Below are 14,122 nucleotides of genomic sequence, written 5' to 3'. Positions count from 1 at the left end.
AGCCTTCTTTTCTGCAGACTGAACAACTCCACGATAGGAGATCAGGAGCAAGGCAAGAGCTGAAGTGAGGCAGTGATCAAGGGATGCCTCCATGGGACAGTTCTCCGCAGGATTCACTAACATATTCATTGTAGTAACAGCCAAAGAAGAAAATCTTATGCGTGTCTCCTCTAAAAGAGCGTTCCTCTTTCATTTCTGTTACGAATAGCTTTGTAGCTTGGCACGACAGAGAACAACTCCGCCTTCTTCAACCAAGACTGCGTACTGTCCTCACATCTGTCACAGCTCAGGCAGTGTGATTCAGAAGCAACCAACTGGTTTCTCAGACCACGTGCTCACACCTCCGATGTCACACTACACACAGTTTACTCAGAGGAGCAGTCACAGAAACCCGTCCCGCCAGTTCTGCCGGGAATGCTCGTGCTCCTGCGAGTCTGCACCAAACCGTGCTGGCGAGGGACTCAGCCCTGCACCGTCCCCCGTGTCCTGCCGGGGTCAACAACCGATCCGTCGCAAAAGCATCATAGCTCAGGTATCGAGTAGCTAATCTTGTACCTTAACCAAAGAGTCGCTTGTGCTCGCTTCAGTGCCGGGATGCTTTCTTAATGAGAGAAACAGCTAAGCGGAGTTTCTGTGTGGTAAGGGGCAACGGCTACAGCCTAGGTTGGGAGGTTCAGGTTGGATACCAGGAATACATTTTCTTTAAGACAGGGCACCAGAGTCAGAAGCATCATGTTTGGGGGCCTTCACACACAACCAGATGAAGCCAGAGGTGACCTAATCTACTAGCAGCAACAGTGCTGTTTCTAGCATCAGGTGGAACCAGAGACTTCCAGAGGCTCTTATTTCTCCAGAGCAATCTAGCTGCACAGTATGTATTTCATCCAGACTAACAGAAGAGAGTCAGCCTTTCACGAGAAACCCACGAGGTGATCTAATCTACTAGCAGCAACAGTGCTGTTTCTAGCATCAGGTTGAACCAGAGACTTCCAGAGGCTTTTATTTCTCCAGAGCAATCTAGCTGCACAGTATTTCATCCAGACTAATAGAAGAAGAGGGTCAGCCTTTCATGAGAAATCCACCTGGACACATTCCTGTGTGACCTACTCTGGGTGATCCTGCTCCGCCAGGGGGGTTGGACTGGATGATCTTTTGAGGTCCCTTCCAACCCTGAACATTCTGTGATTCTGTGAAAGACATCCTGATCACACAGCAGGTAAATTCTCCTGGTCACCTACCTACACTCAAGTTGTCATTCTCCTCTTCTGCCGGGAGCACTTCCGTGTGCCTTAACCGGCAGCGGCTCACTGCTTGGATGCCAAAGCTTAGGACTGGGTGGGTAAGGAGGAACTCCGAGATGGAGCTGAAGTAAGCTTTGCCCTCCTCCTGGTTCTGCATCAGCTCCATCACATACAAGACCTGGAAGAATCAGAAAATTGGTGGGCTTTCAGAGCAGAGCACGCAGACTTGCATGTGGACTACCAAGCCTGAATGAGATTTGGAACAACGGGAATAACAGGAGGAATAAAGCCCAGGACATTTAAAGTTAAAAAGAAACAACCAAGGGATCCACAACAAGCACACTACTACCCGAGGGAACACTGATCAGAAACTCAATCCTACTGTGCCAGACACAGATTCCTCCAAATAAGAGCTTTACTTTAAGGTGAGAAGTAATTCTTAAGGCTCCTCAGGATTATTCAGCTGAATTGTTACCATTTGTCATCTTATGGTGAAAGAGCTGAGGCCCGAATCTGTACTTTTAGCTATTAACGAGCAAACCCTAGACGTAGGCAGCAGAATCAGTCACACACACAACCAGTTCTCCTTTTGTTACCGTTACCCACACAGCCAGCAATAAAACGAACCACCTACTTTCCTCTGCACGTCGCTCAGTATCAGATATTCAGCCGAGAGGTCCAGGCAAACTTTCAGGCTGGGAAGAATACTCATGGAGCTGAAGATGTCAGGAGAAAAGCTAGATCCACAAAAAAGAGGTGGAAGGGGGGGAGTGCAGAAAGCAAGGTGGATTAGCACAACCAGAAAGACTCCTATGAAACTGCGTTAGTTAAAAAACTAATACTAACAAATATAAAAATCTTAAAGAGTTTATAGCTGTATTACAGTACAAACACCCATTAGAAAAAAAGCGTCGCTGCGGAGATCAGTGCTGGCTTCAGCTGAGAGACCAGCAGTGAGATCACACGATAGGATCACCTTACGGATTCTGAATGTACTGAAACAAAAGATGCAATTTGGAATGCCTCTCCTCATGTCTACGCTCTACAGACCAAAGTGCAGATGACAGGTAACACCAAGGAGATCATAGAAAAACATCAACCACCCTAGCCTTGCCAGTCCTGGTGGCAAATCTGATCAAGCTAAGGTAGAGTCTCCAAAATTCATGCTAGATTAGATTCCTTGGAGACCAAGGATCACCTTTGCGAAGTTCAGTGTATCTAGAAATCCAGAGGTTTGTTACGATCTGCTGCTCAAACTAAATCCAACCCCAGAGGGGAGGCAGCATATGGACACCTACCGGATGGTTTGCAGACAGGTCCAAGACACGGTGCACCACATCTTGAGCTCTCTGTTCTGATCCGCTCCCGTGATGAGAAATCTCCAGAAGGGAACCCTGCGGGCACAACAGAATTCAGTCGTCTTAAGGAAGGTCTGTCCTTTCCACAATGGCACTTCACAGGAAAGTTCCTCACTAGCTGCCCACAGCTGACTGTGCCCAGCAGGGTCTTAGAGGTCCCAGAAAATCTCTGCTTTTAAGACAGTTAGAAGTCAATATAGCTCTTAAGAACCTTAAGGCCACAACTGAGAGCAGAAAGAGTAAAAAAAAAAATTGAAAAAGCTATTTTTTAATCAACTGCAGCAGAAATGTGAGGGAGTAACAGTCTGGTTAAAAGTGACCATAGAACAAACCTGATAGGACTTGTCAATTTAGAATTTTCACTGCTTTCAGGGAGCTGACATTAGAATTAAGGTCACTTTAGGCTGCGTTCCAGAGACTTATTTATTTCTCCATTGCTAGAAACCTGCCTGCAAAGAGGATAGGACTTGCTCCTGCCACAAAGCCATTTTACAGGTACAATGCAGTTGCAAGGAATCCTCTAAAAATGGAGTTAGAAGACACTGCTAAACTTTGATACTCCAAGGACAGGATTGGGGACTTACTCTGGATCTTGTTTTTTATGGTTGTCACAGAAGAGCAGGCAGGAAAGAGGCCTGCCATCGTGGGGCTTCCACTCGTGAAGACACCTAAGGAAGAATCAGAAAAGACTCACTCTCTATCTCTGTAACGTCCTGAGAATGACCACTGCAGGCGATACCGTAACAAGGAAACTCTCACAGAGAAAATGCCGCTCTCTGTTCCAAGGTCCTTGCTTTTCTAATTACCTTGGCTCGTCTTGCCCCTCAATATAGATCTGCCAGAACTTGACGAAACCGTCGTGGCTTGCTGTGGCCAACACGGTTCCATCTGGAGAAAGCGCTCCCTCGCTCAGGCACTACAGAGGAGGGAGAAAAAAAAAAAAAAGACGTAGAAAAGTCATTTTTACAGCTCTCTGGGGAGAAAGAGGACTCGCTCCAAACAAGAATTTGACTAACAGTGATAGGACAGGAGATCAGAGCGATTTCTGAGAGGCACATCACCAGCTTAACCCTTCACAGAAGAACTGATGGGCCTTTTTCTTTTTTTTTTTTGCTCACAATAATTAACAATCACATTTTCCAGACAGCAAATTCAAGTACAATGGCTTGGGCTGCTACCATTCCCACTGTTACTCGTGTTACGAACAGAGCTCATTTTTGTTTGGGGATCTTCAGGCTTTTCACAATCGTTACTGTTTCATCAAAGGGATACAATTACTTTGTCATCATCCTGTTCAGGAAGTGAAACTAAGACTCTTTCTAGTCACTTCTCTTATATTTTAAATATCACCTATTAGATATTCAGGTGCAATCCTGGTCCACTGTATTTATAGACAGAATTATACTCATGAGGGAAATCACAGAGGGGTAAAGACGACATCAGGCCCAATTTTCCCCCTTTTCATCCAGCAGTAAGCCACAGCAGCATTAAACGTTCCATTTACCAGGAAATACGACAAAATAGTCGAAATACAGCCCAGGTTATCGAAGAGGCCCTTGGAAATACAGCGGAAGTTTTTTCCAGAGCCATTTTTAAAGCAAATGACTGCACGCTCACTTCAGCTCTTTAACCAGAGGTTACTCACCAGCTCTGGTTGTGGGCGATAGTGTGGCTGGGTAAGAAATCCTTGTGGTTTTTTGACAGCCAACTGTCCTCAGACACTATAACTCGAAGCAAAACTAAGCAATCTGCAGTGATAACCTACGCAACGGTGGTAAAAAAAAAACCAAAGGAGGTTTCTACCGTGCTGTGGCCTTTCACTACAATGAAGCCTTCTTTGATGCTGGGCACTTCCACCGGCCAGGAGCTGTTGTTTGTCCGGATGATGTCCAAATCCCACACCTCTGCCTGGAAAACAAACACGGAAGCACATGGGTTTATTTCTGCAACAACCAGCCCGCTCCAGCAGAGAATTTCTTATGTTCTTACTTTATACCCCGACATCCCAGCCCAACAGCAAGTACGTGACAAAACCCTTCCCAGTTCCACCCGATTTGGCCGTTGGATGCTTTCCTGGCACTCGGCCGTAAGCAGAGGGAGCTGCTCTGGGCAGTTGCTGCTCACCAAGTCCCCTCTGCTAGGTACTGGCTCAGCCTGAAGAGACGAGCGGTGCCTCTGGCCCTCCACGTCGTTTCTAGCGATCCTCGCTATTTGATGGCGAGAAGTTATCCCTCTCCAGCCTCCTGAGGCCCAGAGTAAGATCAATATGACCTTGCCTCGGAAGAGAGGAATCTCACATCTCATACTATGGGAGGATCCCCAACACGGCCTAGACAGGAGCCTTTAAATCTTGAACCATAGCAACTCTTTCCTTTGGTAGATTCCCTCCCTCTAATGAAAATATGGGATATTTCCAAAAATAGGGTTTTCTTACCCTGTCCTCATGCAACAAGGCCAACGTCTGACTTCCCTCTTCACCGCTCTCCTCATTATCATCCGGGATGAAAGGACACCAGATGATTCTTCGAGAGGTGTTCAGCGGGGTGTTGTCAGGCCGCTTGATGTTAACCAAGATCTCCTCTCTGATCACCGGGGTTAAGGAACGTAACGGTCTGGCTGCACTCCTAACACTCAGCAAGAGCCTCCATCAAATACTGCTAAACCTCCAGATTTTTAGGGATCACCAATTGAAAAAGAAACCAGGTGAAAGGATTCTGCCAAGAAAGCAGACAAGCTGGCATTTCTTCCCTGTCAGAAGAGGTTAAGCCTACAAAATTTAATAGACTCTCAAGAGTTACAACCACCTGTGCTCCAGCCGATTTTGAAACGATAGCATGTAATTAAAATTTAAGAAGCCCCAACCTAAGACGATGCATTCCACAGACGGACGCGCTTCCCAAATGCACCGAGTCGTCACTCCCAGCAGATAAAAGGAAAATACTTAGGGCAACGAATCAAACATTGAAAATAAATTTCAGGACCACCACAAGAGGTGGGTTTGGAAGGAAAATACTGAGTGGGAAGGAAGTATTACATCCTCTTCCCCAGAAAAGTGACGGAGGAAAAGAGTTAGAACAAGAGAAACGTTGAGTAAAAAAAAACAAACAGTGAGGTGGCTGAGGTGTTGCTGCCCTGCGTAAGGCCAGCCAGCAGACACTGACATTTCTCACCGGCTTCTTCTGCCTGGACCAGAAGGAGCAGGGAGGCGTCCCTCCCAGAATCTGATGCGTAATTTCAAGTAACGACCGTGCTCAACACGGGCACAGCTTGACTGGTTTGGAAGAGGCAGAACTATTGACTTTGCCATGCAAGCCGCTGTTCTGGAAAGGCTACAAAACCAACCCGCAATTTGGAGGTGGCATCCGCATCTACCCATCAGACTGACGGCTTTTTTCACAAGATACTGGATTTTTTCTTTATCCATGGCCAGGCGCCAGACGAAAAGGTTGCCAGCCTCATCCAGGCACGCCAGCTGGTTGGAGTTGAGGTGAGCGAAAGCCAGGTCTGCCACGCCGCCCGTGAATCCCTTCAGCAAGGTCCGCTCCGCTGTGCTGACGCTCAGCACTCGCACCATCGCCGAGCCATTGCTGGCAGCTGCCGAGAAGACAGAGGGAGAAGTTAACGTTTACCCGCGCGGTTTCCCCACAGGGTCCTTTTCGTTTTCAGTGCCCATCTTGCCACCAGACAGGGCTGGCAGCACACCCTCAAGCCCTATCGATAGGTACCACGTTAAGAAGCCCTTTCAAGAAACAGGACTCACAAATATTGGTCATCAGCTTTGTCACAGCAGGTTGGGCAGGCAGCAAAGAAGGGCTTTACCTGGGGCAAGCTGACTTCCCCACCTCTTCTGTTTCTTGATCACCCCAAAGTTGCTCTACTTAAGAGTTGATTTCTCTCAATTCCGGGGGTTATCCTCACAAAAGAGGCCTCCTGAGCTCATGATAAAGCTACCAAACCTCCAGCCCCGACCTCCAGTGACAAGGAATTCATTTTAATCGCAATTTATCACTGCTTGGAGGGGTCGCTGAGAGGCAGGAAGCTCTCTGTAAGGGGAATGTAAAAAGCATCGATATTCACCTGGCGAAAAACACTGCTTTTTGGCTGGTGCGCTGAAAAGAACTTGCTTTAGAGCATGAACATACCGAGCAAAGTTTCCAGCTTCCCCTTTTCAGACACGCATCACTGTAACGCTGGCAGACTTGCGGAGCTCATCACACTGCTTCCACTTCTCGATTCCCAAGCCAGCGCTAGCAAACCACTCAGCTTCCTGTAGTATTACAGCTCGAAAGCTTTAACGCTTCTCAAAAAAAAGGGTGAGGCACCCTAAAGCTGCTCTAAAATAACCTCGGCTAGGGAAAAATTCCACAGAAGCAGAGCAGTACCTTTCATAAAAGATGCTAGAACTAAGAAATGTCTTCTCTGTCTTCTGTTTTGGGGCTGTTGGAGCCCCAAACACTGCGTACTTCTACAAGAGCAGAAAGAGAAACTACAGACTTGTGAAACAACCCGTCCCTGCGTCACTCTGCTTTTTCTTCCTTCCTACTGCAAAACGCAGTGCTCCCTGGCTCCTCTAAATTTAGCCTTAAACTCAACTCTAAATTTTTGCAAGCAAATCCATCGCAAACGCTGATCTGCTCTAATTACCACGGGGCTGCTTCTGCTCTCGGCTACAGAGAAGCTTCCTGGCTGCAGAAACATTTAATTAGAGGAGTAATCTGAACATCAGCTTGCTGTCCAGTGAAACCAAGGCAAGCCTTCATTTTTTCCTCCATCCCCACCAAGTCCTTCCCTTTCTTTTATTTTTCATTTCAGAAAAGCTTGCTTTCTCAGGGGAAACTCTCCTACATGACCAACTCCTCCCCACCCTGGAGCTCCGGCTTCACTTGTATCCCCACCACAACAGCGCCCTGACCCGGTCATCGCAAGATGCGTTTCAATTACTGCCAGTTACCTTCTCCTGCAAAATTTGCCTCTTTTAGACAGACACAGAGCAAAAGAATACAAATTCTACCCAAAACAAGAAGTCTCACCTCTAATGGCATAAGCCAGGTAAGAGTTCGAAACAGCTATCAGATTGCCATAATAGTATTTCTGCTCCCAGTCGTATCTAGCAACCGGTTGTATTTTCACCTGCTCAGGAGAAAGAAAACAAAACATGAGAAATGTGCAGAGAAGTACCTGGGGGTCCTGTGGACTACAAGACGACCGTGAGTCAGCAAAGTGTCCTCGTGGCCAAGAAAGCTGATGGCATCGTGAGGGACATTGAGCGTGGCCGGCAGGACGAGGGAGGTCCCGCTCTGCTCTGCCCTGCTGAGGCCTCACCTGGAATTCTCTGCCCAGTTCTGGGCTCCCCAGTTCAAGAAGTCAAGAAGCTACTGGGTTGAGCCCAGTGCAGGGCCACCAGGAAGCTGAGGGGACTCGGAGCATCTCGCACATGAGGGAAGGCTGAGAGAGCTGGGACTCTCTAGCCTGGAGGAGGCTGAGGGGGGATCTCATCAGAGCTTATAAATTTCGAAAGGGTGGGTGTCAGGAAGATGGGGTCAGGCTCTTCCCAGTGGTGTCCAGTGACAGGACAAGGGCCAGTGGCCACAAACTAGAAAACAAGAAGTTCAGCCTAAACATAAGGAAATACTTTTTCCCTGTGCGGGTGCCGGAGCCCTGGCCCAGGCTGCCCAGAGAGGGTGTGGAGTCTCCTTGGGACCTACTCCCTTCATCATCCTCGTAGCTCTCCGGAGAGCTACGAGGATGATGAAGGGACTTGAACTAGAGAGGGTGTGGAGTCTCCTGCTCTGGAGACTTTCCAACCCGCCTGGACGTGTTCCTGTGGGGCTGCCCTGAGTGACCCTGCTCTGGCAGGGGGGTTGGACTGGGTGATCTCCAGAGGCTCCTTCCAACTCTGAACGTTCTGTGAACATCCAGAGCTCTGGAGGGTGATGAGCATCTCCTTCCAGCGCAAGGAGGGACGCAGCTCACCAAATTTGTCGTGCTGCAGAACGACGCTTCTACCCTGCCACTACAACAAAGCAGCCTTTCACTGTTTATCAGCAACATTTCTGCATTCCCAGCTCCTGGAAACCTTTTTTTTGTAATAGAGAAACAGATTTGCTGCGTGGGCATTTGATTTTTTGTATTAACACTGCTTTCCTAGAAACTCAAGAGTCCTAGACTTATTCGATAAGCATTGTCTCTGTGAGAAAAGAATTAAGAAATACTATGGAAATTATGGCAGTGATCCTCCCTTCCACCAGTATCTTCAGCATTAGCTATGAAAAACAGTGATACCATGGTACGGTATTTGTTTACTATCCCTGTGGTCCCTTAACTCACCGCAGATTAGGGAACAAAATGAAGCAATACAGAAAAGGGCCGAGAGGATCAAGACCAGAGTTCTCTCTCCCAACTTCTAGCATTTGTTCTGAGCATGTCTTAGCGCTACAGCTCGAGTTCTAAGCTCATATGGGCTCTTCTGCAGCTCTGGCTGGCTGGGAGGAACCCTCAGCTGGGTCGAGGCGAGCAAACTATCGAGCAAGCCTCCTTTTGTAGCAAAGACCTTCCACTGAAGAAATAATCAGCTTTTCTGCTTGTGTGTGAAGGGCTTTCCCAGGAGCCTACAGCTTCAATCACAGACTTATTCCTGAAAATTAGAGGGTAATTTGGCCGGACTCTGGAATAACAGGAACACTCAGCTCCAATTTTTTCCCCCCCCTTGTTAAACTCTTTGACAAACTTCTACCTAGCTATACACTCCTGTAACATGCGAAAGAAGATAGTAACTTCTGTTTAAAATACTCAAACATGAGTTGATGTGACTAATAAAAAGAGAGAGAAGCACGGTTTCTCTTGCTCCTTACCTTGTTACTCCCTCTTGCCTTACTGGTGATGCTGGAATCACTGCTGGCCACTATCTCCACGTTTTTTGCCGATATCACTACGCAAGTGGAGCTGTCGTCACCGGACAGGCAGCTTTTCAGAAAAACAAAACGGGGGTGGAAAATCAGACAGGGCTCACAGGAAGAATATGAATATATATATAAAAATAGAGAGGTTTTGTTGGGTTTTTTTAATGTCAATCTCTGAAAGCTTTGCTGCAACGCTTACTGTGTAATGATAAAAAGCAGAACTCATTTTCTTTATTTATAGCCGCGTTGCAAAGTTGTGACACTGGGCATCCAGCCTTGTTGAGAAATATGTGGTTAAAGCCAGAATAGACAGAGAAATTCTAAACTAAATATCTGGAAAGTCAAAATAGGTAGAGAAACGCCTCGAGCCCTGGCCAGGCTTTGGGTGGAACTCAGCAGGGAGGGTGGCACCAGATGTTTCCGCACGTGAAGTTTCAAAATGTTTTTATTAAGCTACCTAAAAGCTGAACCCTCTTGCAGCGACTCTGGACACCGCCCCTACGAGCGGACGCACTGCGTAGGACTTCCCAGTCGCTGGGAGAGGTGCTCCAAATCCTCGCTGCAAGCGGCGCTCCCCAGCACCTGCAGATCTGGAGGATGGTGAAGTATCAGGGCAACCTGTGACGTATCTTTCTTAATCACTATCGTTAACCTTATGTTGTAATGATTCGGGGCATCCCCCTGCTTATTCTCTTTGCTGCTTAACACTGGAGTGTAATAAGCTTATCTTTTTAACTAAACGCCTTGCCTTATTTTTGTAATACCTTGAAACAGATAGTAAAAGAAGCCTACTCTTTTGTTGGTGTCCGTGTCGTTCCGTTTAACCCCGTCAATCAGCAAAGCAAGAGCTCAGCACTGAGTAAGGTATGAATCTAGCTCAGGATCATTCCTCTTGCTCTAAGTTATGTGGAGAGAAACACTTAGGCAAGCACAAAGTCTACCTGCACACTGGTGCAAGTTACCCCACAGGGTAACTTAGGTCCCAGAAGGAGTTCCAGCTCGAGATCTACATGAGAACGCTAAGTTTCACCCAGAGCCTTGCTAATTTATTTCCACTCTGACTTGCAACGCCCATCCTGCGATCAGTCCTGTTCCCCTTCTCTCTAAAAAGTTCTGCCGACATCCTTTAGTCCCTGAGCAGCGAGGACAGGCGGCTCAACACGTCAGCCTTGCAAAAGCTCTGACCAACAGCACAGACTCATGACTGTCACCTGAACTCAACGTAAAAAATTCACTATCAGATTCCCCACATACTTGTCCACGCTCACTAGAACGAATTTTTAACCGATTTCTATGCACTCTCAGCCATTTTTATTTTTCTGACAGAACTTACATGACTTGCTTCTCCTGCAAGGCTCCCAAAGAAACGCTGCGATGCACCGGCTTAGCCAAAGAAGGTCCATCTCCGGCCACGATGGGATCAGGCACCAGCAGTCCATTGAGGTCTCCGTTGTAGGAATTCGACGGTCTCTGGTTCTCATTCACCGAACCTAAGGAAAAGCAGGACCAACTGTGCAAACAGCCATTTAAAAGCAACAGCGCCGCGTCAAATACGCCGCCGCCGGATGGTTTTCGTCAGGTTCTGCTGCTCCGTCAGGTAGAATACACCAAATTGGTTGGGAAAAGCATTCTTGTCCAAAACGGATGTGCAAGAGACATCCCACATAAGAAACTTAACTCCACACAAACGAGTCAAGTCACAGCTCTTATCTCACACAGGCAATCCCAGCAGATCAGAAAAAACCCACAAACACAAAACAAATAAGTACAAGGGTCTAAGGAGCAAATAGTCTAAGGCTAAACTGACAATTCAGATTTACCAAACCAAGTGCCAGACCAAAAGGTCACCTCTAACTCTTACACCTGCAGAGAGATCCCTGACATCCAGCAACACAGTGGCCGGTCACAACGTTTGGAGTTGGCTGGAAATAATCCATTCGTTACTTTCCAAATCTGACCGAGACCTTAAAGTCCCGGCGTTCGAGTAACTGAGCTACGAAACCACGCGGCTGCGCCCACAGGATCCCCACTTCTTCCCCTTGGTCAACTAACCATCCGAAAGTTCACAGCGCTCAAGGTTTGCGTAAAGCAACCGCTCGTTCGGGATTTCAGCCGCGCTTTGAAGAGTGTGCACGTCCCAGTTTTTGGCCTGGTGGCCTCTGCACCTTCTGACAGCTTTTAAAGGGGACGGACGTGACAAGGGGCGAAGGAGCCTCCTCTCTGTTTCACTAGCGAGGTAAAGAGATGACGACCCCCACTGCAGAGCAAACCCACACCATCTGCGCTCAGCACAGCAAAGTCAAAGCCTCCTGCCTCGGGAAAACCCTTGCTTGAAACTGTCACTGGTTTTGAAAAACTGAAATTTCGTATACTGTTGCCAGGTAACAACTTGCTGCCGAGCTCTTGCGAAATGGCTGCTCCCGGGTCCAGAAGCTTCATCACGGAACAAACCCAAACCGTGAGCAAGAGGCACGTCCTTGGAAAGCAAGGCAAACCTTCCGTTACCAAACAGGCTTTAACGGATCGAGATGAGTTCCGCTGCCTACGGAAATAACTACAACTCCTACTCGTTTGCCAGAAGAATATTTAAAACTTGCTGGTTTCAAGGTAGAGTCGTGAAGTTGGCAACCACGCTACGGACCCAAAAAGCCTGGGCAGTGACAGGGTATCCTGATGGCGAGATCAGCCGGGTGCTCACCTCAGCATGAAGAAAACAGCGGCGGGCCACGAAACTACAGGAAAAAGCATCCAGGCTGCCAGAGAAAGGCGATTCTCTGGTTATCAGCAGAGATTTCAGCACAGATGAAGGATCCAGCTGGGAGCTGCATAGTTTGATCACGCAGGTCTCCCGGCGGAGGCCAAGGCATCCAACGAGGGCAGGGGCTTCTGAAGCTACAGACGGCCTTTATAGGTCCTCTCCATCCCAAAACATCCCATGACTCTACTTTTGCTGCAACTGGGGGAAAACTGCATCAAGAGAGACTTCGGTGGTGGATTTTCACAATCACCAAACCCGGCAGAACTGAAAAAGTGCTGTGACAGTCACAAACTCTTGAGAGCAGGGAGCGTTTCTCAACACCTGCTCGGACAGCACCCGGAGTAACAACTGCTCGTAACCTAGTAGTACTGCAAAGTCTTCGCTGTGGCAATAACCCTGGGAAGCAGCTGTGCTACTCTCTGTCGGGTATTAAAACCTCTAAGGGAACTTCAGAGTATTATAGAAACCAGGACTAGAGAGAGCCTTGACCACAGCAGCTTTACACCAGACGAGACTAACCCTACACGGGCAACTCACGAGGCTGCTTCTACTCTCCTTCAAAAGCCTTGAAAGATTCCTCAATTTCCCTTTCCTCTGACACCCTAATAGGATCTCCAGAGGCTTTCAGTTAACAAACATGCACTTTTGCTCTTCTCCTTACTATGTCCAGTTTTCTCAAGTATATTTGCCGTTACCCAGGCAGCGATTTCTGCCGAGAACAACTGCAGGTTCCTTACTGCTTGGCTTACTGTCCACTTGCTCCTTCTCCTCTCAACTTCCACCTGTGCGCTAGCGTTGACAGAGAAGGTGTAAAAAGAATGAATAGGAAAGAAGAAAAACGGGAAGAAATAAGTCATATTTGGTAAATAACTCCTCCGTTTCAACCAGCTGCTCCCCAGTTGCTTTGGGGGAAAGTCAAGTCACCTTGAGAGGACAGAACCAACCATTTCCCAGGCACAACACAACCCGTCAGTTCAGATTCTGCTCGTGAAACAAGTGCTCCCCATTCCTACGTCGAATTCTCCTTTCAGTCTTTCGAGTGCAGAGCACTGCACTGTGAAGGAAAAAAAAAAAAGGATTTTCTCCTAAGAATTATATTCCAGGAGCATCCAAGCGCTCCGGAAACAAGAGAAACTATTTCAAGTACGGAAAAGTTTCTCTGCAGGTAGTAAAACATGTGCCTTCACACCTCCCACAATAATCCTGCTTCCAACTTCCCCTCCTTTTGGCCAAGCCAAAGGCCGTTGCTTTGGAGGCAGCATATTTGTATGACTCTCGGGATACTTAAAAGCTACGTTATTCCTGCCTTTCCCTCAACAGGAGCACAACACAGGCAAAAATTCTGCCCTCTACCCAGAGGCTAACAGCTTATTTTTTGCAAAAGATCGACAGTCTCGCCCTCCTTCTGACCGTCACCGATCGAAGGAAACACTGTCGTAAGGTTTAAAAAGATGTTAAGGGGGGTTGAGAGAGATTCGAGGCTCCAGGGGAGGAGAGGCACGGTCTATACAACCAACTCCTAAGGCTGCTGATGTTCACCACCGGCGTTTTTATGGGCAGAAAGCAGTCCATGGAAGTGTGAGCTGAGCAGTCTAACAGCTCAAAGCAAAGGGAGAAGACTCGCCATCACTTTAGGAGAGCTATTCGTGCTCCCAATCCATATTCGGATAAGAAGGAGAAGTAAAGTTGGTGGGAAGAGCTGATCTCGGAGACCTCCATCCACTGAGCACCTGGGAAAACTGGTAACAAAGGGAGGAGCCTTGTGCCGAGGAGCTCAGTTCTGCTGAGGTTTCTGAGCGCACAAAAAGCGCCCAGAGGCCCGCGGCAGAGCTCCCAACTCCGCTCGGCAACAAGACTCCTCTCCCA

At 47.8% G+C, this 14,122-nt stretch overlaps 1 protein-coding gene across 1 annotated transcript; it reads right to left on the bottom strand.

Moving 5' to 3' along the window:
• Positions 1 to 1,242: 1,242 nt before the first annotated feature.
• On the bottom strand, positions 1,243 to 10,988 carry LOC104271182 (enhancer of mRNA-decapping protein 4-like; the record flags this gene model as incomplete). Its single annotated transcript, XM_009865780.1, has 11 exons — positions 1,243 to 1,419; positions 1,876 to 1,978; positions 2,540 to 2,635; positions 3,184 to 3,267; positions 3,406 to 3,515; positions 4,403 to 4,507; positions 5,034 to 5,181; positions 6,004 to 6,193; positions 7,630 to 7,729; positions 9,451 to 9,562; positions 10,832 to 10,988. Coding segments are annotated over 11 exons (1,382 nt in total), but the record flags the coding sequence as incomplete, so codon positions are not given.
• Between the last annotated feature and the right edge of the window lie 3,134 nt (positions 10,989 to 14,122).

The sequence above is a fragment of the Apaloderma vittatum genome, unplaced genomic scaffold (genome assembly GCF_000703405.1).
Source record: "Apaloderma vittatum isolate BGI_N311 unplaced genomic scaffold, ASM70340v1 scaffold10593, whole genome shotgun sequence".
NCBI lineage: Eukaryota > Metazoa > Chordata > Aves > Trogoniformes > Trogonidae > Apaloderma > Apaloderma vittatum.
The sequence above is the reverse complement of the archived record's forward strand: the minus strand, read 5'-3'. Positions and strand labels throughout refer to the sequence as shown.